The sequence below is a fragment of the Acromyrmex echinatior genome, chromosome 19, assembly GCF_024713525.1.
Source record: "Acromyrmex echinatior isolate Ae372 chromosome 19, ASM2471352v2, whole genome shotgun sequence".
Lineage (NCBI taxonomy): Eukaryota > Metazoa > Arthropoda > Insecta > Hymenoptera > Formicidae > Acromyrmex > Acromyrmex echinatior.
In genome coordinates this window covers 2,276,416-2,299,781 of record NC_141870.1, presented here as the reverse complement: position 1 = coordinate 2,299,781, position 23,366 = coordinate 2,276,416, and the positions used below count along the sequence as shown (strand labels likewise).

Sequence of the window (23,366 nt, the reverse complement as noted above, 5' to 3'; positions counted from 1 at the left end):
TCTTTGCGGAAGTGGCCACTGAGGGCGCGTCGCTCTCACGGCTCGCCAGCCAATCGGCGTGCGCGGCAATACCGCACTACCGCCGCCGTTCTATCTTTCGAGTACGCTCGTGGCACGCCCTACGACTGCCTCCATTGTCCTTCTTTTCGAGATTCTCTTCGCGAGGAAGGATGGCTCAGAACAATTATTTTGGCTTTACCCACGGTGGGACGCAATATGGGTACGAAATCGTCTGCATTATCATTATCACTAAGTAGCTAGTGTTAAGTCGAGCGAGGATTCGTGGCCTCGAGCGTGTGCCTGCGATAGTGATAAAAGACGTTCACGTTTTCGACGGCACGCGTATGAAAGGTACGGCCGGCTTGGCGGCCATTACTCTCGCCGCGAGAAATTAGCGTCCCGAGTCGAGCGTCTCCCCCGAGGGGCTTCCGATACATTTTTCCTACGCCGTATTTATCATCGTCCGCATTGCCGTTGCGTGTCGCATTTCCTCGCGCGAACGCTCAATCAACCTCTACTATAATACGGCTGTGATAATTTTACTTTTTAACGTTGCTTCATGAATAGGGCGACCAGCGCCGCATATCAGACCGGGCAAGCAGGATACGCGGTAACTCCGGCAGCTACCGCTGCCACGTATACTCAACGACCCGCTGCCGCCGCTGCGACCGGTTACGAGACGTATCAGGCAGCTGCTGCTGCAGCCGCAACTGGGACAACGTACGCAGGTAGGTTCTACGTGCAAATTCCGCATGGTCACGTTTAATGATCGATCTCTTTATGAAAGAAATTTGAAATTTCAAAGAGTATACCTATCGTTAACGTACTTTGTATGAAATTTCATCTTTCATGGAATATAAACTTTCTTTTTAAAGATTTAAATAAGTATTAACAATATCATGGAAAAAAGTGCTGATCGGGTTCAGGTGTAGCAAGTGGAGCTACACTTGCATCCAGTTCCTTCTATAAGTTTTCCATGTGGTACTATGATCTACTGTGGACAATTCTATTTAACATTAGATAAGCAATGAAATGATTCCATGAGCGTTAAATGGAACATAATCATAGTAAACCGGAAATCCACTGACACTTGTAATGTATTCGATATACTAATTCGACCCGATTCTTAATTGATTCGTCTAGTCTTTTGTATTTCTCGCATAGCTCTTTGTAGTTAAAAAGAAAGACCATTGATTTAGAAACCATTTTGGGTTGAGTCAGTGAATTAAATACGTTATTAATAGATGCTTGTTTTAACAATTGGGTGACTATTGAGGCTATAGGTCTATTCACGTTGCTTAAAATTTTTGCAATTCAAATGAAATATATTTGAATGCTGAAAAGAAAGAAAGCAAAAATGCTGAGTATAAAAAATAAGGCAACACGAACAAATATCATGTTCCAATGTATACTATCAGCACTGAAAAACTATATAATATACATAACATTGAATTGTAAATTTTGAATACTGTAGTATATATCAGTGGAATATGACCTAAGAATGAGGAAGGACAAGAAATATTTTTATTTATTTTACTTGTATTGCATTTGTTATACAATAAATATAATGTTAGCTTAAATGCTTTAAATAGCATTTTTTGTTTCTCATATATTGTCAATAATATAATTATTTTCAAGTACGATAACAATAATGTTTTGCAATACATGTTCCTTGCAGCTGCTAATCCCGGTACTGTAGCTCAAACTTACGATTACGGTTACGGACGAGCTGCTCCAGCAGCTACATACGACGCGACTAAAACCTATTACCAACAACCAGCAGCAGCTGCAGCAACTTACACTACTACCGAAACACATTATCAGGCTGCAAAGCCTGCTTACAGCACGACCAGTGCTTATACTGGTACTGCTAGACAAGCCACTACTACTGGACAAGCTAAGACCTATCAAGCGTCTGGTACAGCTTATCAACAATCCAATCCTACACAGAGCGCTACTTATTCGTCAGGATATACAGCTCCAGCTACGCCTGCCGCTACACCATCAACTGCAACAAATAGTAAGTGTATTGACTTTTTTTTATACATTTATGTTTAAATATTTTCGGTCCTCTTTTGACCACTAACTGTGACGTAGAAACTAATAACATGAAATTGATCCTCTCACAATACATATGAAAAATGCCAAAACAAATTTTCAAAGCTCTGCTAGCATTCTCGATCGTAATAACAGTTTGAGGAGTTAGCAGAAGTTATAAATTTCATTTTATCCACTCCGAAGAATGGAGCACATTTTCGAGTACATCAATTTCCCATCGGTGTTTCGTCTTCGTGGAGTCTTCGTAGTTCGTCTTTTGATGCATCTTGAAATGAATAATAGTAAAAGTTTTGTTCGTCGCGCGAAAATACGAATGGTTTGGGCCCCTCCAAAGTTTGAGGTTTCAATTTCATTTCCCTTAGAAACGGCGAGTACAACGTATTCCGGCTACGACGCAGCGCTATATAGCGCTGCGACTATGTATGTAGCCCAACAGAGTGCAAACAGCAATTCCACTAACCAGAAGACTGGAGGTTGGCAGGGCTACGGACGGAAGGGATTCGGAGCTGGCGGGGGAGGGATGAAGGCAATGCGGCCCAAGCAGCCTCCTAAGCCTCAACAACTTCACTATTGCGATGTCTGTAAGATCAGCTGCGCCGGGCCACAGACTTATCGTGAGCATCTAGAGGGTCAGAAGCACAAGAAGAAGGAGGCTTCCCTGAAGGTGCCACAACAGCCCCCAGCGCGTGGAGCAGGCAACAGTCTTCGATGCGAGCTGTGTGATGTAACTTGTACTGGAAACGATGCATACGCCGCTCACATCAGAGGTGCCAAGCATCAGAAGGTCGTCAAATTGCACACTAAACTTGGAAAACCTATACCAAGTGCGGATCCCACAGTTCTAAATCCAAAACCAGCTGCAAAAGCTGCAGCTGCTAAGAAGTCGACAGTGACAGCAACACCTAAAATCAATTTTGTCGCTTGTAAGTAAATTCCTACATTTTTGCATGTTATGAGAAATTATTAGAATCTAGTGATATTTTTCTATTAATATTATATATTATAGGACTATTATAGGACAAAGCATCTATATAATCTCAATTGCATTTGTACAAATGTTTCAGCTGGAAACTTAGGCACGGTGAATCAAAATCAAACTGCAGAGGTTAAGCAGGAGGAATCAGTCGAAGAAACCGTGGAAGAGGCTACAGGCGATGAAAAGGATATTCAACCGGTTGGCCAAGAATATATCGAGGAGAATAAATCTGAGGATGGAAAGATCATAAGTTTCAATTGTAAACTATGCGAGTGTCGATTCAATGATCCTAATGCCAAAGACATGCATATGAAAGGTCGTCGTCATAGATTTGCCTACAAGAAGAAGGTCAATCCCGATTTGATTGTTGACATGAAACCGAGCCTTAAACAGCGCAAGATGCTGGAAGAAAAATTACGTAGGCAACAAATGCGCGACGAGTATTTACGTCGCAGAGAAGAGATCAATCAATTGGGACCTATGGGACCCATGATGGACGAGGAAATGATATATTGGGAAGAGAGGCGCCGCTACGAGGAAGAATGCGAATATTTCGAATGGTATCGACGATATGGACGTGGATCAGGTGCCCCACCGATGCCGCGTCCATTCCAAGGACCACCACCCATGATGTTATTCCCAGGTCCTCAAAGACGACCGGATTCATCTGACGACAAACATGTATTGGCGCATCATACAACTATTTATCCTAAGGAACAAGAATTATTGGCTGTTCAGAAAATAGTTTCTCACACAGAAAAGGCATTGAAGTTTGTGTCGGATGCTTTAGCTGAGGCTGGTAAGTACTTTCAAGCATTCTTTTTGTGCAAACTTTAAAATTATGAATTACACTGACGAACATGATTGTTTACAGGTAAAAAGAATACTCCTGCCAATTCCAATGCTACTGCAGCAAATGTACAAGCTGGTACCCCGCAGGCAAATGCTGATGCATTGAAGAAAGAAGAAGCTGACAAAAAGAAGGCAGTTACACCACAAAAAGAAGATGGAAGCGATGGGAATTTATTCTCGTTTCAAAAGGAAAAAGAAGATTCTAGGATACTTCGTGGCGTTATGCGCGTCGGAAACTTGGCCAAAGGGCTATTATTATCCGGAGATAATCACGTGTGTCTTGTTGTACTGTGCGCAGAGAAACCTACCAGGTATCTCAGATGATTTCCTTGCATACAGTAATCGCGCGTATACATTATAATTTACGAGACTATTCGTTTTTATAGAACATTGCTCAATAAGGTTGCTGAGATTTTACCGGGCGAGTTAAAGAATGTAGCTCCAGAAGAAACTTACAACGTTGGAAAACATCCAGAATCCGCGGCTTTGACTGTCTCTGGGGGTACAGTTACCGTCAGCGTGACACTCACCAGCCCTCTGATGCGCGAGACACCCAAGTCTGCCGCAGCAGGTGATTTCATTGTTTCGTATTTTTATAGTGGCCAAGAAAAGGATAACTATAAAGGCGAAGCGGGGTTTTTTATGAAATCGTGCACCTCTTTTATTTTCATGTCATTTTCTTGATCTACTCTGCGAGTTGTACATTTAGTTTGTTCTTTTCATGGCCCAGAAGATTTTCTGTAAGTTTTTTTAAGCACCAGGACGATGCGGGGCAGCCAAGGACGATTCGACGGTTGCCAGTGTACATACGCTCTAATATAAAAGTTCATTTCCTTTTCGATATAGCTGCGTGTCTTAGTGTGTCCACGACAGAGTCCTCTTTGTAGAATTCATTTCCAATTATTAAGAGTATATCACAAAACAATACTCGAACGATATTGAGATAAATTTCGCAGAAAAAGAGCGTAAATATGATACGATTAGATGCCGGCTTCCATTATTGCGCGTTATGTCATTTATAGTAACGATTTGTATATTTTGTCGAAAATGAATATTCGAATTAGAATTTCCACCGACGATCAATACTAACGAGAGATTTCATTGAACGTGGACACGCTTGCGATAGGAGGAAACAACGCTGAGGCAATCTTAAAACTATGGACTTTTTGATCATGCATAAAAAAAGACAGAAAATCCCTCTGACTGTTATCGAATGCTGTACGCACATTCTGCGATGTGCATTACATTACCTCTGAATCTTAACCGACCGTTCTATTGGCATCGGTGCTACCTACCTTTTAAGCGGATAGAGGTGACACTACCGATGCTGATAGGAATCGTCGGATGTTCTTAAGCGGCAGAAGAACCATCCGAGAAAGAACGTTTTAACGGGGGTGAACTCGATGCATTGCAAACGTACTACATTCGATCAGGCTTATATTTCTTTTTTCACGTTGGCATCATTACGGTATAGCCCACAATATAAAGGTGCTTAAGTTGAAACGAATATTAATAGAGAGAGGGAATACCTAAAATCTCTGGGCATGATCAAACACTCTAAGTGTTGTCTAAGCGTGTTGTGCTTTCTTTGTTGAAATCTCAGATAATGGTGGACAGCAGCAGCAGGAAGCTGCTCAACTGCAAACAACGCCCGCAGCCTCCAGTGTGACGAAACCAGACCCACCAGATGTACTTCCCAAGGCTAAGTGTTTGGAAGCTTTAGCTGCACTCAGGCACGCGAAGTGGTTTCAGGTTTGAATCCATTAACTCTCAGTTCAAGAACTCAAATTGTCGGTGCCACATTCTTGTTTGGCGCTATGTAACGGAGCATTTTCTTTTATTTTCTCCTGACAAAACGTGAGACGCGTGCAAATTGTCCTTTCTCTCTCTCTCTCTTAAAACAATTTTAATCAAACCAAAAAAGAAAGAAAAAGAGAAAAAGCAGTCTTAGAAACTTCCAGCCTTGTGACGGTTTTATTTTTTATCATTAACCGACCTGTCGTTGACATGATTCTGTCTGAATTGCTTATTTGATCACGTTCGATGTCCACCGTTTCTATATCCGCTGAATTTTTAAACACACACCAAGTCGGCTTTGTCCACTGTACCCTCTTCGGAGTTTTAGATTTTACATTTACGTTTCGGACCACGTTTATTACCACCGTTTATGGCCATACCATAATTTAGAACGGTCCGAAATAAAAATAGTTCCGAAAATAACAGTGGCATCGTCCGTACGTGGAAGAGAAAGCTAATCATACATCGAACATGCGATCAGATATATCAGGCAAGAAATCTTGCAAGTAAGCAACATGTAAATGTGTATCTCGACAGTCACGCGAAAATGCTGCTAGATGCATTTACATCTGCTTTGCTTTAAATCTTCAACATCCAGAATAATAGGAACTGCACTGCGAGACGTCGCAATTCGAGTATAATTCATTTATATTCTTAGAATGAATGTGATTTTCTTTATTTTCTTTACTAACGCAGACCTCGATTGCCTTACGATCAAGCGTAATTCATTATTCTGGATCGTCCTTAATGCGTTGTAGCCTAGGCTGCGTCTGTTCTAGGTCTGTCTTAACTTGAAAGCAAATCGACATATAGCATCAGTACAGCTTTTGTGAGATTATGTATTTCGTTCCATTTTTGTATTGTAACAATTTCATGTGCGTTAATTGCACAGCTTTGGAGATTAAAAGAGACAGACAAGCACAAACACACAGTAGCGCGTCATAAGTGTACCGGGTGTTTCTGTAGATTAGAGTCGAGTTTTAAAGTTGTTCTATAAGATGTGCACAGTTTTCCTTGAAACACATGAATTATGGCTTTTTTTTTTAATTATTGCGACAGGTATTAACGTCTAGGAAAGAGTAATCGATAAACACCCGGTAATATTGATATGGGCTAATACTATTAGGGGCACTAGGCACGAGGCTGGGAGGATAGCTAAAGCCCACACAAAGCAATCGAAGGATAGTTTAGGCTGTCTTATCTCCAGAAGAGCCAGTGCATCTATTACGTATATTAAATCGTAGATTTTAAAATGTTAATCCTGTTCAACAGGCTAGAGCTACCTCGCTGCAGAGCTGTGTTATGGTTATCCGTATAATGCGCGACCTGTGTAATCGTGTGCCAACATGGGGTCCGTTAAATCCTTGGGTTAGTATACGCGACATATTAATTACTCCCATTAATTATTCGCCTGTTCTCACGATTTTTCGATTCTCGATACTACGTTTTTCAATATATACAGGCATTGGAATTATTGACTGAGAAAGTGATTAGCACCGCGGGAGGTCCTCTTAGTCCGGGTGAAGCCTTAAGAAGACTTTTGGAATGCGTAGCTGGAGGAATATTGTTACCGGGTAGTCCAGGTAATTTCTAAAATTTATTTTGTCATATCATGTTTCGATAATTTAATTTCTTATCTTCAAATGATGAAAAAGATGACGAGACTGAGCGTATTGTGGAGTTGGTTTTTGAACTCGAGTACAAGTATTTTGTTCTCCTGTATCATAATCATATCTTCCGCGATACGCGCAGATGATATGGCAATCTGATAAAAATTTTAGCTGTACTGATACATACTGAAAGATAACATACGGAAATCAATGTTGATTCATAATCTTTTCGTTTTAGGCTTATCCGATCCATGCGAGAAAGAGCCAGTTGATGCAATAGGAAACATGACGTCCCAACAGAGAGAAGATATTACTTCGTCGGCGCAACACGCTTTACGATTAGTGGCATTCCGCCAGATTCACAAAGTCCTAGGTATGGAGCAATTGCCGCCGCCGAAATTCAAGGGACGATTCGCTCGAAAACGAAGACGCGATAACAGCAACGGAGAAGGTACCGATAGCGAGGCTTCGAAGAAAGATAAAAAGGCGGAAGAGATCAAAATGGAAACAGATTCCAAGTAGAAGATCTACCAAAAGATTCGTATTTGCAATACGAATTATCTATTAACTTATCTAGTATAAGGAAGCAGTTTCTTTTCCCGCCGTGTCAGTTGCTTGTTTAGGAGGAGAGATGTCTTCGGAATAAGGACAATTTGAAACTAGGCTGATGCTTGTCATGATTTTTAGAATATGCGCAATCTGAAAAATGATAAGATTATAAAAAGATATAAGACGCGTTTATTAAACTGCAATAGCGGGCGCTCTTTGTCTCTACGTCTCTATTGTGAGTTTACTTTATAGCAATGGATTTATTTCCTACGATGTATTTAATCTGTAATAAGCGTGTCACAAAACGAAGGTAGCGTTATTATTGAGGAAAGCTTGAGTTGATCGCTAATTTTTTCAGATGAATAGGATTCTGTTGATTCTGATATTAGATTTGTCTCGATGAAACTGACGGACGCGTTCACGGAATTTAAATCAGCTAAATTATCAGCTGATTAATCATTTATCGGATATGAAAGATACACAAACAAGAATTCAAATGAACGTGTAGTAAGACGACGACGAACGTTTATAAGTTTGAAGTTAAAGAGTAGGCAATAGATTGTATTGAGATTTTGTGTGTATGTTGTGTGTGTAGTCAGTACGTGTAGGAAATACTATATCCTTTCTCTCTCTCTCTCTCTCTCTCTCTCTCTTTCACTCACTCACTTTGCACAAAGTGACAACCATTTACGATATATGCTGTTGTCACGTATGTGACTCACGCAGAAAATAGCGCCAATATATTTATAACTCGATGATTTGGATGCTTGATGATTATCCAATGCGAAGAAAGTGCACGTGTTAACATTTTTTTAACACAATACTATAAATTAGTTTCATTTACAGAATTTCAAGCGAGTCGAGTTAAAACTTTGACGTTTCAATTTTTAGACATTACCTCATTTAAGTGAATTTATTCTGACTTGTGTAGATTTTCTGTTTTTTTTTTGAATGATCATTGAATAAAACAAACATGTGTACGACGCAACTGTGAACTTGTTGATACTTCTGATTGAAAAAACAGTTTCCTTGATATTACTGTTCCTTTCCTTTTCCAACTTCAATATTTTATTCACGAAAAACTCAAGTAATATGTACGAATGTAATTCGAATTTAAAAATAAAAGTGCAATAGTGTGCACGCGCGATTTATTTTTTAGTTATTTTTCGAATGTGCAAGTCGATTATGTATCTAAAATAAAATAAAATTTACAAAAGCGAGCAAATATATTCATCAGAATATTTATAATTTCATTAGTCGACACTTGATGAATTATTTACTTCTATAATTTTTATCATATATATATATACACGCACACACACATATATATATATTTTAGTATTCTGATAGTCACGCGTTTTATAAAATTCTTACTTTAAACTGGTTTATTTTTACAAGAGAAAAATATTCTTTAAAGAGCATGGTTTTTTACTTCGGAAACAAAAAAATGAATATTATGCGAGAATAATCTTAATATATGATATATATCGTGTTATTTATCTTGTTTCTACCTTATTTTCGTGCACGGTTAATATTGCATCAGTCTGCGAGTCATTGAAATTGCGACATTATGCTTATGACTCGGCAATTCTGCGAATTAAATTTTGCGAGGTCGATTTGTACAATGAAAAGCGAAAATAGAAATCTTAGATAAAAAAAAAATACCCGAACAACATGAATGTTTGTTGAGCATCCAGTATCCATCGAAACCGTTTTGTTCCTGAATATTTATTTTTAATAAAGGAGTAGTGCATTGTGCTCAGCCACAAATATCTTTTGACAAGAACATTTTTTAATAATCAACTTATATTTAGGGAATGCATCATTTTGCGTCATCAACGTCGTATTTATTTATTTAGAGAAGGAATATTGTTGGGAATAAACGTGAGCATCATTTTTGAAAGCTGAGCTCAAACAGGAAATTATAACTGTTTCGGTTTCTGATAAATGAGGACAGATGTATGTACAGGGTGCTGTAAAATTAATCGCCTCACATGAATAATTAATTCATTATACTTGAGAAAATAAAATAAATTCATAAAAACGCAAATTCTAAACAGCAATTAAAACTTGATTTTTGTAATTATCAGAAATCTTTATAAATAATCGCCTTAAATACGCTCGCAAATGCTTGCTCTCTCAATTTTCTGTTAAACATTACACGTTCAATATTCACAAAACAATTTGTTCGTACTTTTCGATTATGTACTTGTAGTCTATGAAATCTTAAATCGACGAATTGGTCTTCAAATTATGTACACAGTTTAAACTCTCGATTTCCGGATTATCGACGAAATTCGCCAATAACTGAATTATTAATAATTAAATTGTTATTTCTGGCGTATATACGTTAATTAGATCATTCTCAGGATATACGTTTAAAATATACTTCATATTATTCTTTCATAGCCCATCAAAAATATATGATTCCTTAAAATGAGGTGATTTATTTTGCAGCGTTCTGTACATAATATATAACACTAGCATTACGGAGAACCTGAGAGAATGATGCAGAATATCAAGACTAGATTCTCGAATATTCTCCATAATTCTTTTTTTTTTTACTTATTAGCTGTCGCCTCCAAAGAAAATGATAGAAGGACGATCACATAAGCTCCGTAATTCTGTCCGACGTAGACCTCGCATATCGACTTGGCAATAATAGCAACAAAGAACATTCTAGAATCTGGAGTCTAGAGTGTTCTTTATTGCCATTGTTGCCAGGTCGATACGCGAGATCTGCGTCAGTCCGCATATTCACGTCATATCGATCAGTGACGTTCGCTAGCGAGCCAATCAGTGGCATCGTCGACGCTCTTCGGCCAATCGGATACGAGCATGCGTCATTCGCAGTCATACATGATTTCGTGGTATAAAAGCAAGGCTGGCGAGGCTGGCTGTTTCAATAGTCATTGTGAGTTTGAGCAGAGAAGAGTGTTTATTCCACGACAGTTGTTAAGTCGTCTTACGTGAAAATTACACATAGCGAGAAGCTTTCAAACAAAAGGTATGTTTATTATACTTGTCGATATACTAATTTTTGATTTTGAAATTTTTGTCCTTGGCCTAAAAGTCAATTTATTTGTGCAAACGAGGCATGGATAGTAATGATGATAATCATAGAATATTTGTCCGATAGCCATTGACACGCTATGTTTAATAAGAAACATTTCGAATATTTGTAAGAGTCATTTCCAAATGTATGTTCTATACGCGCACATTATTGATCGTTTCGAGACTGTTGGCTCTGTTGCTAGGCGGAAGATTTTGATTGGTGTTTTTTTTATTGAATCGGTACATTTCGAAATCTAATCGAAAAGTCGTTTTGTATCTGCATCAGCGTGAGAGGCATGTAGGAAATGAGCAAAAAGCCGTAGAATTAATGCAATATCTGTTATTACGTTTTCTTGGGTAACATGGCGTCATACGCTTGGTAACGAGCAATGACGAGCAACTAAAAACCAACCAAAATGGCGGCCCTTGATTTTACTGCGTCTTGTAAGCAGCTTTGATCTGCAAACAGCCAGCTTTTTCATTTTTGTGATTAATATAATTTTGTGTATGGCTTATCTGTAAAGGTGAATGCGGTTTATCCTTTTTTTTTTAAATCTGTCTACATTTATACTTGTACAACTTATCGGTGTTCTCCGAGGTATTCTCATTTTATAAATAATTAGAATTGATTTATTTACATATATATATGATTAAAAGATAACCGTCCATACAACGTGAAATTTTATTGTAGAGCACCATGCAGATTTTCGTGAAGACATTGACGGGGAAGACCATAACTCTTGAAGTTGAGGCTTCTGACACTATTGAGAATGTAAAAGCAAAGATCCAGGATAAGGAAGGTATCCCACCTGATCAGCAGCGTTTGATCTTTGCCGGAAAGCAGCTGGAAGATGGACGTACTTTGTCTGATTACAATATTCAGAAGGAATCCACTCTCCATTTAGTTCTCAGATTGCGTGGTGGAATGCAGATCTTTGTCAAAACCCTGACAGGAAAGACCATCACGTTGGAAGTTGAGGCGTCAGACACGATCGAGAATGTCAAGGCCAAAATTCAAGACAAAGAAGGAATCCCCCCAGATCAGCAGAGATTGATCTTCGCTGGAAAACAACTTGAAGACGGCCGTACGCTTTCTGACTACAATATTCAGAAAGAATCCACATTGCATTTGGTTCTCCGTTTACGTGGTGGTATGCAAATTTTCGTCAAAACTCTGACAGGAAAGACCATCACGTTGGAAGTTGAGGCGTCAGACACTATTGAGAATGTCAAAGCCAAAATTCAAGACAAAGAAGGAATCCCCCCAGATCAGCAGAGATTGATCTTCGCTGGAAAACAACTTGAAGACGGCCGTACGCTTTCTGACTACAATATTCAGAAAGAATCCACATTGCATTTGGTTCTCCGTTTACGTGGTGGTATGCAAATTTTCGTCAAAACTCTGACAGGAAAGACCATCACGTTGGAAGTTGAGGCGTCAGACACTATTGAGAATGTCAAGGCCAAAATTCAAGACAAAGAAGGAATCCCACCGGACCAGCAGAGGTTGATCTTCGCCGGAAAACAACTTGAAGACGGTCGTACACTTTCTGATTACAACATTCAAAAGGAATCTACCTTGCATCTGGTCCTTCGTCTACGTGGTGGTATGCAAATTTTCGTCAAAACTCTGACAGGAAAGACTATCACATTGGAAGTTGAGGCGTCAGACACTATTGAGAATGTCAAGGCCAAAATTCAAGACAAAGAAGGGATTCCACCGGACCAGCAAAGGTTGATCTTCGCCGGAAAACAACTTGAAGACGGTCGTACACTTTCTGATTACAACATTCAAAAAGAATCCACGTTGCATTTGGTTTTGAGGCTTCGCGGTGGTATGCAGATTTTTGTCAAAACTCTCACTGGTAAAACTATCACGCTGGAGGTCGAAGCTTCAGATACGATCGAGAATGTCAAAGCTAAAATTCAGGACAAGGAAGGTATCCCACCGGATCAGCAGAGGTTGATCTTCGCCGGAAAACAACTTGAAGACGGGCGTACACTTTCTGACTACAATATTCAGAAGGAATCCACATTGCATTTGGTTTTGAGGCTTCGCGGTGGTATGCAGATTTTTGTCAAAACTCTCACTGGTAAAACTATTACGCTGGAGGTCGAGGCTTCAGACACGATCGAAAACGTGAAGGCGAAAATTCAGGATAAAGAAGGCATTCCTCCCGATCAACAAAGACTGATTTTCGCGGGCAAGCAGCTAGAGGATGGACGGACTTTATCAGACTATAATATTCAGAAAGAATCTACACTTCACCTTGTACTTCGACTTAGAGGCGGAGATGTCTGATTCCATTGTGATCTCTACTAAAGCGTCGCATTGTATTAAATTGTTTAATTATATTATAAATTCTATTACCTGAGTTTTAATTTTATTAATTCGCGTATACAAATCTTTCGTAGGAAATGATGAATAAAGAAATTAATTTTACATGCTAATAATGTCTTGTTTTCTATAATCGTCTGATTCCTTATAATAAAACTATCAATAATCAATATATTAACATTGTGTTTTTATTACCTAAAATTTTCTTGAATGTGTTTATTATTTATATAGATTGAACTTGATTAAAGTATTATTTCTAATAAGAGAACTTTTTACATGAACTTTGTATGTACTTTAGTCTTTTTAATGAAAGTTATAAACGAATAAATAATTTAACAAAGTAGTGAATATTTATACTTATGATTGTTTAGTTGAACTTCTATTGAGGTTTTTCTTCCTTTTATTCAACTGAAAAAATAGACTATATATCTTTCTTTTCATGATAAAAGAGTTAGTCTTAAGAGATTAGTCTTTGTTTAGTCTTCGTTTTGAAATAAATACACTTGTCAACAATTTATAAAAACTATCTGAAAAACATTCGCAATAGCAAATTTTTCATGATAACTTTTCTTTATTACCAACTGATGGCGCCACTAGGTCTTTTTTCCGTGAGAATAACTGATCCGCACTGTTTGCGCTTATTGCTAGCAAATTCACGGACTCGAGTTCAATATAATGCTGACATTCATATATATTTATACAGTATATTCAATTATACATGGACTTCATTTTCTGTAAGTAACAATGCAATTTAGAAGACAGAAACAAAATTATAAAAACGTGCTGAGTTTATATAAATGTTTGATATAAATGAAATGAAAGGTTATATTTGTGTATTAATATTACTTTCTTCTGAAGAATTTAAAATATAATATTTTTAAATCAAAATTTGTCTGAGATTTTGGAAATTAGAAAATAATTTTATAAAAATGATTTAAACTTGAATTTTACAAAATATATAAATAATTAATTGCATCAATATAACGAAAATTTTTATTTTAACAATTGTATTTTTGCAAATAGACTTTTAATAAAAGAAATTTTTGATAGATAAAAAAATTTTTTTTTCTTATCTGAAATCAATAATTTCATAAAAAATTGTTTGTACAAGAAAATTAACAGTTTAATTTTTATAAAAATTTATTTTTATAATAGAATTTTTATTGTAAAAAATTAGATGGTTTCTCTTAAAAAGTATTTAATATAATATTGTAAAAAAAGTTGTTGAGGAGAATTTTATTAATTCAATTTTTAAAAATACATTTTTATTTAGAATAAATCTGTTTTTGCACATAAAAAGATGCGTGGTAATTACTCTTACATAAAAACCATTCAACAATAATAATATTAAAAAATCTTTATAAAAAAAATTAACAATTTAATTATAATTTAATTTTTATAAGCATATTTTTACTTATAATAGAAAAAATATTTTTATAAATAAAAATATAGATGATTTCAATTACACAATAACTATTTAATAATATCGTGACACAAAAAGCAATTCAATAGAGAAGATGAGAATAAATACTTCATTTGAAAGAACCGAAAGTTCGTTATCGATACAGATCTCATCTTATGTTTGTGGACGAAATAAAAGCGATCGTCGTAATTGTTACAGTTGTTGCATTCTACAATTATTTGTGGCGCGCGTGTTCGGGTGAGTAATGAATTAAAATTTTCGCGCGCCAGTGAGATGCAAAAGTATTTTTTTCAACGCGGAATTCAATAACCATCCACAGTGAAAAACATGTAATTTTACTGATAACATATTTTTCTACCGCACTCGTCCTTTTCAATCTTTCGAAAAACATAGTTGCACGATAACTATCGTTTACAAAAAATCACATATTGGAAGACAACTAAAAAATGTGTTATTTTTATTTGGCTATTTTACACTAATTTATTTGTGTTACTTTCCAAATTATTTTTTTATCGTAGTTATAAAAAATTCATATAAAATAATTGAAATGATAATAATAGAAATCTAAACAGAACAACAAGTCATTATGATGTCAAAATGACTCCAAAATGATCATTAAAAGTCATTTTTCAATTTCTGGTTCATTTTAATGTTATTTTAATGTTATTAATGTTATCGTGGCTTGTTGTTCTGCTTTGGAAGTAGTTTAAATTACAGCACGTAGAAGAATTAGTGCAAAATGTAATATAAAATACAATAATATATGTAGTTTATATAACACAGTATATATAATAATTTAATTAGATTTTATAATAATTATATTAGATAATATAATTTAATGATAATATTAGATTTTAGAATAAGCCTTGTTCTAAAACTAATAGAGTCACATTAATGTTTTTCGGGAATCTAGTCTTTTTTAAAGAAATTAGAATTTTGCCTAATATTCTTTCACGCTGATTGATGTAATTTCAATTTTTCAGATCTATGAAGCTCTGATGAGGATGACGCTCTTTATGAAATATTACACTCCCCAATTTCCTCTCCTGATAAAATTTCAACGAATCAAGTCCGACAGTCTATACCGATGATTTCATTTTCACTTTGACGATCCCACTTTCGGATGGATACACGCAACACACATCGATCATCCGTACACGCGAGTGTGTGTCACACACTCGTGTGTGCGTGTGTATATTTATGTGTACGGCTAATGATGGAAGAAAACGTTATTCACAGGGAGGCGGGCGAGTTCGTGTACCATACCCAGTACGCCTTGTACCTTAGGTAGGGCTGAGAGAACTCGAAGAGAGAATCACGGACTTGCGTTCAGTCTAACTCGGTCCTCGAACTGGTCCCGTGTGCTTGGCGTGCAGCGTGTAACCGGCGTCAGTCACAGCATCCGCGTGGTACTCGCCGCGTTGCCGCTTCCCTGACGACGCGAGATAAGCTTCCCCCGACGCCGTTGGGCTCAACAGTGCAGTACAGATCCGCGTCATTCCGTAAAAGCGAGCGTCGTACAGAAGACATAGTCAAAAGTTTTATTTCATCCCTTGACGATTCCATAAAAGAACTAAATTCTTATCATATTAAAGTATCTTTGTAGGAAAACGCAGACGTACCAAAAAAAGATTTATACAATAAAATTTATCAATTAACTTTTTATTAAAATTTTTTATAAAAAATAAATTAAAATGTTTCACGCTAAATTTTAATCACTTTCCAGCAAACGCAATTCCATGATTCTCTCTTCGACCAATTAATATTACATTAATGTTATAATTTTCCATTCAATGATATAACTATTACGTACAATATGTGTTATATTTATATTGTCAAGTAGGAATTAAATTATATCAGTAATGTAATGTTACTGTTGGTTTGCATTTGTCAACTAATAGTAATATTACAACATTGTTATAATTTTCCACATTTAGTTATATAACTGTTACGTACAATATGCGTTATATTATATTTAGTTGTTGAGTAGGAATTAAATTATATCAGTAATGTAATATTACTGTCAGTTTCCATTTGCTGGGTTCTTACTTACTTCTCGAAAAATAGACTTCGGAAGTACGCGTTAGCGGACATTCAACTCTCTCTCTTTCACCGTTACGATGCTATAAAAAGAAACGTCCAAACTTATGTCGTCGAAATAACTACGCATAAAAATCTGTGTATAAACGTTTTATCTTTGTCCAACAACTTATCTAATGATTCATATGAAATCAGTAGGGCGAGCAGTAATTTAAAGAAAAACAGGAAAAGGGTTGTGAAGGAAATCAGATTTTTTTCCTTCCTGCATTAAATTGGGCTGATGAAACAGCGGAAACGTTAAAATATCATCGATACGAGATTGAAGCCAGCTGGCGTTGTATGAGACAACAGATCCATCAGTGAAGATGAGTGGCTTGGCGGTTTGTTTGATACTCCTCTCAACAGTGCCGGGTAAGTTGCAAGATACGTCAGAAATGCCTATTAACTGAAGATACCCTTAACACCTTGAGTTCTAATCACGCACCTCTCGTGGCATTGTGAAGATTATTGCTATATCCTGAGAAAGCACAGTCGAGTTTAAAATATTGGAAAAATGTTGATTCCTGGTAAACATCAAGCAACAATATCTCACATCAATATTATAATTTCCTAATCACAATATAATTGTTATGCACAACATGTGTTTATATTACCTTCATTTATGTTGTTGAATGGGAAATTATTAATATCATTATAATGTTACTGTAGTTTATGTTTACCATGTTAAACGTATCAAAAATATAATCATACAAAAAATCATTATTAAATTATTATTTGATGAAGATCGGTTTCTTATATTTTATATTTGAAAACATATTTGAAAAGAAACTCGTGTCTGCAAAGGAAAGTAAATTTTTTCAATCGTTTCAAAGAAAAGAAGTACATTCTTCGCTTTCAAATGAAGTACAAATTGTATTAGTAATAACTGAGAACAACTCTTCGCGCTTTATTCACTGAATGTTCAAGGAAACTCGGTATATTGAAGAAGACTTTATCTCACGTTTGCATAAAATTAAATTTTCACAATTGCCGTTCGACGTTATTTGATTGTTATCAATTACAGTCGATCAGCATAACGGAAATGAAACGGAGAGCCCAAATTCCAATTAAACGCCACTTGCAGAATCGCCAAAATGAACATATACAAATACAAATACAATATAACAGGCATATTTGACGCAGAATGATTTTGTATCAAAAATAAAATGAATAAAAAAACAAATAGCTATTTACATAACTATCGAGTTTGCAATGAAAAAAATAGCGAATTCGATTTATAGAATAATAATAAAATTTATATTTTAACACACATATTTCTCTCTCTTTCTCTTTTGATTGAAAATGTTCGTGAAAATATAAATTTTAAAAATATATATACAAAAGTATTAATAAATTTGATAATATGAATTTTATTGCACTTTGCCCGCGAATATATATATATATATATATATATATATATATATATAATATATATAAAATACATTCTATATCGAAACCTTTTATCGACGAAGGACCCGTACAGAAATTAAACTTCAGAAATAGGAACAAAAACGTTCCATGAATCGTTAAATACGCTTCTGCGTCGTGTTCAACTCGCATTCATAAATTTGCTGTTCTTTTTCTTGCCGCATATTGTCTGACTGTAATATACAGCGTCGACCTTACCATCGCCGATTCTCGTACGCGAAACAACGAATATAAACCACACGAGTCCGCGATGTCCTACAACACCGGCCTTCGTCCATTAATTCTTCGCTCAGTTCGATGTCCGTTAGAATAAAAGCATCGATTTTTTTTCGTCTTTAACATTTTCAATGAAGTCACGAATTCGGGTCAATTCTAAAGTAAAATCAACTTGAAACTAAAATGTAATATTTTGTCATCTCACAGCTTTGACGTTTAATTATCGAAAATCGCCGCATTCCTCTTGTGGTAGCTTTAAAGTTGCCAAGGGAATCGACTCCGAATTCATCGAGGAGTTGACAGACTTTTTGTTTCCGCTTTATTGTCGAGCGTCGAAAGGACAGCAAAGATGCAGCAGCGGGCTCTTTGAGTATGACGGCGTTTTTGTTATCTCCTCCATAAACGCAGCTGCAAGCCAGAAGTCGCGAGGTCCACGGAGGACATAATCCGATTTCTTTCGACGTCGAGATATCGTCGTCTCGAAACGATCCTTTCCTCGCGTCCCCGTCTCTCTCTCGTCTTCTCTCAATGCACCGCATCGCGTCGCATCTCGCCCGCATCTCGTCGCATCTCACGCTTATGTGCTTTCTTTTGTGTTTTCTCGCCGTTCTGGTAGTTCGACCCGGTCTAAATATAGAGACGTTGCAAGGGTCTGCCCCGCTGACGGGTCAGAAGTAACTTGTCGCTATTAGCGGACGAGGGTCGAGAGCGGACGCGGGCGTCTCATAGGGGAGAGATCGTAAGAGACAGAGAGAGAAACGAACTTAACTTCGAACGTGAGTCTCAGCTCTGGATGGAATTGAGACGCGGAGAGGATTTATTAAATTTTCCCGCGCGGCTTTTCCGGGACTTCCCCTGCGCGCCGCGCCGCTCGCGAGCGGGCACGCACCGAAATGGAATCCGTTATTTCGGAGGATGGTCGAGATAGGTCGCGAACTTTCGAGGAAAAATAAGAGAACGGGGAGCGAACTTAATTCTTCCGTCGTTTCATCGAAGCGAGAACAATTGGTACCTTGGCGTTGCAGTTGGAGAGAAAATTAGCTTTTAATTCGTCAAAGAACCGGTTATTACCGCGCAATATTCTATATATCGTCGCTTTTCCGCGTTCTTTGTCATTTACGGTACTGCCAATTATTCCGCCATTCTTCCCTCAATTACGATGTAACTCTCTACCGATATCTTGGAAACCGATACGTTTTTTTCTGCAAGAGTCTTTCTATTAGTCTTTCATTAATTTGAAAACGATAGTACAGACAATTAGAGTAAAAATGTTCGTTTATACGCGAAAGATCCTTGGCGATCAGCGTTTTCCCGTAGCATCATCCCGCATGTCGCCCATCGTCGTTTTACCTTCGGAATCACCATCGGCATTTCTGTCGTTTCAACTGGGTTCGCTTTCTCACGGTACATTGGTTCCTTCCATGGACCGGCTGCTCCAGGCGGACTCCATTCCCCAAATTCCGCTTCGCTGTTTCCTACTGTCATAGTAGTTTCTCTCCTACCCGACATCGACTGCACGAACGACGGGCTTGCAAGTTCAAAGCACCGTTCACAATCCTTAAGGCTAAAAGACTTTTGTCTCGAAAAATTCACGCGTCGGTTTCCTTGAGCGTGTTTTTACTCGCGATTATAGAGTCGTGGAAATCGGAAACGGAAGAAAATTCTCTCGCGATACGCAGAAGAAATCAGAGTTGAGAACGTTATACTTTATAAAAGTACCGTGTTACTATTATACCATTATTGTTTGTAAAAGAAATAACTCGTTACTAATTTTAAAAATTAATGCGTTACTATTATCATTACTTTTTTCGTTACTCTTTTGTGATATTAAAGTAAGATATTAGATTTAAAAATTACATTATTTAATAATCAATATTAATTATTAAAATTATTCAATATTGAAATTTAAAATTTTAGTTTTATAACAATTTTCTTTATATTAAGCTTATATCTAATAAATTCTTCGATAATTTTTTATATTAATGTTTTTATTTTTTAATATATGATTATGTATTATTGTAAGAAATTTAATTGTAATTTATAAACGCAGATTTTATTGAAAATTTCATGTACACTATAGATTTTCAATATTTTATTATAAAATATTTCTAGCTAATTGCAAAATGCGATTCTATTGAATAATTATAAAGAGAATAAAAGATTAAAGTAACTGCTGTAAAAATGTAACGACGTTACCGTTACTGTTACAGACAGAAAAAAATAATGATCGTTATCGAAAAAAAGTTAACGAAAATAATAACGCGTTACTTCCCAACTCTGAAAGAAATGAGAACTCTGTAAGAGCGTCGAGTTTACCGAATGCTCACGAAACGAGCAAGAATGGAAGCGAAGATCTTATTTAAAAATTCGACGTTTTTTGCTACAGTTTCATTTTCAAAGTGTATCTTTTTATTGAATCTCTTCTGTGATAAAAACGGCAATAAAACATTAAGATAATAACGATGCTTTTCCCATTAAACTCTCTTAAAAACTTGGAAAGGTACAAGTTTTATGACTATGTTATTCAATTATGGAAAGAAGTTGGAAAATAATTATCGCAAAAGTATCCGGCAAAAGGGAACGTATCAATAGTTTAAGATCCAATCGATTTGTAATAATCGCGAGAAAATCGCCAACGAGATAACTTCGCGACGACTTACTTTCACTCTCTCTTTCGCCTATTCCTTATTGAAGTCGGCATGATTATCGGTGATCATTTTCACGATTTCTATGTTATTACGTACTTGACATGGACGCCGCCCATTAACCTGTTATTTTTCACTCAGAATCGAATTACCAGTCGCTGGAACGATACGCAGAATCCAAAATGCTTGTAGAACGATCGAATAGATAAAGCATGCCCCGCAGTTAACAGGAGAACCGGACAGCGCGGGCCGTGCAATTTGCGCATACCTGGATACCCGCAAATTGACCTAGCTAGGATTTTTATTTGAATTTCCCTCAAACCTGGCCCATTTTTGCACACAATTCCGCGTCCATTACATATGCTAATGAGTTTTGTAACTCGGCTGAGCACGCGTACGCGCGCGGGTGCACGCCCTGTTTGCTTTAGCGAAAACGTACCGGTGATAAATCACGCTGGAACTGGCGGGTAATTGCACGCGTGTCCGCGGTACGTCGGTAAGTATCTCTCTCGAAATCCGATCTCCCGTTTTGTCTACGATTAGATCTGACCTCGCGGCGACGCGGTCGGTGCGATCACCAGCGGTGGTGGAAATTCTTCAGAATGTTATTGCGAGAAGAGTCTCGTCAGTCTAGAAATAAATTTGTATCTGTATCATTCCTTTTTCAATTTCCCATTAATCTTTTATATTTTTGTTTATCTGAAAAAGATTAAGCTTTATTTAGGAATAACGCATTGAGATAGATACAATGTCGTATGTATTATATTTTAACGATTTTTGAATTATATGAGAAAAAAAAAAAGTTCTATCCTCTTGAAAAGTCATCTTCATTCCCGTGAAAATCGCAAAAAACCATGAAAAATATATAAAAAAAAAAAAAATGGAAAATGCGCGTGGAACATGCTTTGAAAATTGATGAAGAATTTTTTCATTTATACTAAATAAGGTTTTTTTTATTTTATTTATTGTAAAACGTTATGAAGTTTTAATCAGCGTGTAATCACGCTTGAAAAGGAATAATTATAAAAAGTTATTTTTAAATACAGAGGTAGCAATGACACACTAATTAACAATTTTCGCTTTTGGGTCAAGATTTCCAATTGCGATGCTGATTTTATTTGAATTCTTGTTTGTGTACTTGCTAATTAAATTTGCATTTCTGATCGGTGCATGATTTTATGACTTCGCAATTGAACAAACCAATGCGGTAATGCATGTATGTGCAAGTACATGCTCGAGTACTGTGAGGTGCATTTCCATATGCATGCACCAACAACCCGGATGGATGCGCGCACTTTCGGTATCCCGACATACACACGTATTTCATTTTCACTGAAGCCCTTTTACATTGTTGCCCGAACACAAATACCGAACACGAAAACGCTTTAGGCCACTATTGTTCGCGAAGAGAGAGAGAGTCGCCAATTTATATCAGAAATTCGAACTACCCGCGCGGCCACCGGATGATAATAGCCCGAACACCTTACGTTATTTATGACCGTACATGAAACGGTATTAATTAATTTCCGTATCCCGACGACATTCGCTAAAATTTATCGGTATAGTAAAATTCGCATTTCGTCGTCCATATTTCGCAGAAAAGTTGTGTACGAAAAAGTGTACGATTTTCTGAGGATTCGCGTTTGTGATCCGTCGCGCGCAATAAAACGTTTTTAACAATACTGACAAAGTATATTTATTGCTGTCAACAATAGTTTGTAGTTCGATAAAGTTTTATGCGAATCCAGCGATTTTTTTTTGCACGTAACAATATTTCATTTGTTATTTATTTTTTGACATTTTCCATATTTACGTGAAATTCGATAATTAAATCATGGCAATGTATTTTGATCCTTCATTTCCTCCTTCCCGTTAAAATCTCTTTAAAATTTTAACACGTATAAAAAAGGCGTTGTCATGGTTACAAATGTATAAAAGAGTGTTATAACATCATTTTAAAGTAACGTCGATAATACAATAGAAATTATATTTCACAGTTCGCGTGCATCGTAGCGTGTCGAAGATTGAAATTAACCGTGGAATTACGTCGACTCGACGTTACAATCACAGACAGATTTTTTTTTTAAATCGCCGATCACTCCAGGCGATTATTAATCAGAACTCCAGTCCAGATCCGATCCGGTTTTCACGTCGTGGACTTACTTTAGCGCTTATTTTCATTTACCATCTCTTATCGTGGTGTTCCGTGAACACTATGTGTAACGAGAAACCCGAGCCAGCTTCCTCTTACTGTAACCGACTATCGTCTCGCGTGTTTCCTCAGAGCCCTATAACTTAATAGTGACTTAGTTTAGTACAGAATTATCAGATGTGGCAGGAT

General features: G+C 36.8%; 3 protein-coding genes across 4 annotated transcripts in view; all 3 read left to right on the top strand.

Moving 5' to 3' along the window:
• The first annotated feature begins 68 nt into the window (after window positions 1–68).
• Window positions 69–8,830, top strand: Zn72D (Zinc-finger protein 72D). Of its 2 annotated transcripts, none has more exons than XM_011059062.2 (11): window positions 69–220; window positions 568–728; window positions 1,679–2,020; window positions 2,532–2,981; window positions 3,123–3,833; window positions 3,909–4,197; window positions 4,273–4,457; window positions 5,490–5,638; window positions 6,956–7,051; window positions 7,146–7,266; window positions 7,532–8,830. In XM_011059062.2, exons 1-11 carry the CDS (start codon window positions 171–173, stop codon window positions 7,813–7,815), a joined length of 2,838 nt encoding a protein of 945 aa, XP_011057364.1. In that variant the 5' UTR covers window positions 69–170; the 3' UTR covers window positions 7,816–8,830. The 2 variants fall into 2 exon arrangements, with proteins under 2 accessions (XP_011057364.1, XP_011057363.1); XM_011059061.2 differs by having other exon boundaries at window positions 2,421–2,981.
• Window positions 8,831–10,688: 1,858 nt separating this feature from the next.
• Ubi-p63E (Polyubiquitin-63E) lies at window positions 10,689–13,350 on the top strand. The gene is made up of 2 exons (XM_011059059.2): window positions 10,689–10,849; window positions 11,588–13,350. The coding sequence occupies exon 2, from the start codon at window positions 11,594–11,596 to the stop codon at window positions 13,196–13,198; it is 1,605 nt and encodes a 534-aa protein (XP_011057361.1). The 5' UTR covers window positions 10,689–10,849; window positions 11,588–11,593; the 3' UTR covers window positions 13,199–13,350.
• A 147-nt stretch (window positions 13,351–13,497) lies between these two features.
• The window catches only part of LOC105147800 (uncharacterized), a 49,961-nt gene continuing 40,092 nt past the window's right edge, over window positions 13,498–23,366 (top strand). Inside the window, exons 1-4 of the mRNA XM_087416115.1 lie at window positions 13,498–13,968; window positions 14,856–14,986; window positions 15,641–16,195; window positions 16,725–17,108. Of these exons, the coding sequence (XP_087272241.1) occupies window positions 17,063–17,108 (46 nt within the window). The 5' untranslated portion in view covers window positions 13,498–13,968; window positions 14,856–14,986; window positions 15,641–16,195; window positions 16,725–17,062. The remainder of the gene's footprint in view (window positions 13,969–14,855; window positions 14,987–15,640; window positions 16,196–16,724; window positions 17,109–23,366) is intronic.

Excerpts from the sequence above, each read along its gene's own strand:
- Zn72D (XM_011059061.2), top strand. The coding sequence starts at position 171 with ATGGCTCAGAACAATTATTTTGGCTTTACCCACGGTGGGACGCAATAT. Across the intron at positions 729-1,678 it reads AACTGGGACAACGTACGCAG|CTGCTAATCCCGGTACTGTA; the intron begins GTAGGTTCTACG and ends TGTTCCTTGCAG. Across the intron at positions 7,052-7,145 it reads GGGGTCCGTTAAATCCTTGG|GCATTGGAATTATTGACTGA; the intron begins GTTAGTATACGC and ends CAATATATACAG.
- Ubi-p63E (XM_011059059.2), top strand. The coding sequence starts at position 11,594 with ATGCAGATTTTCGTGAAGACATTGACGGGGAAGACCATAACTCTTGAA.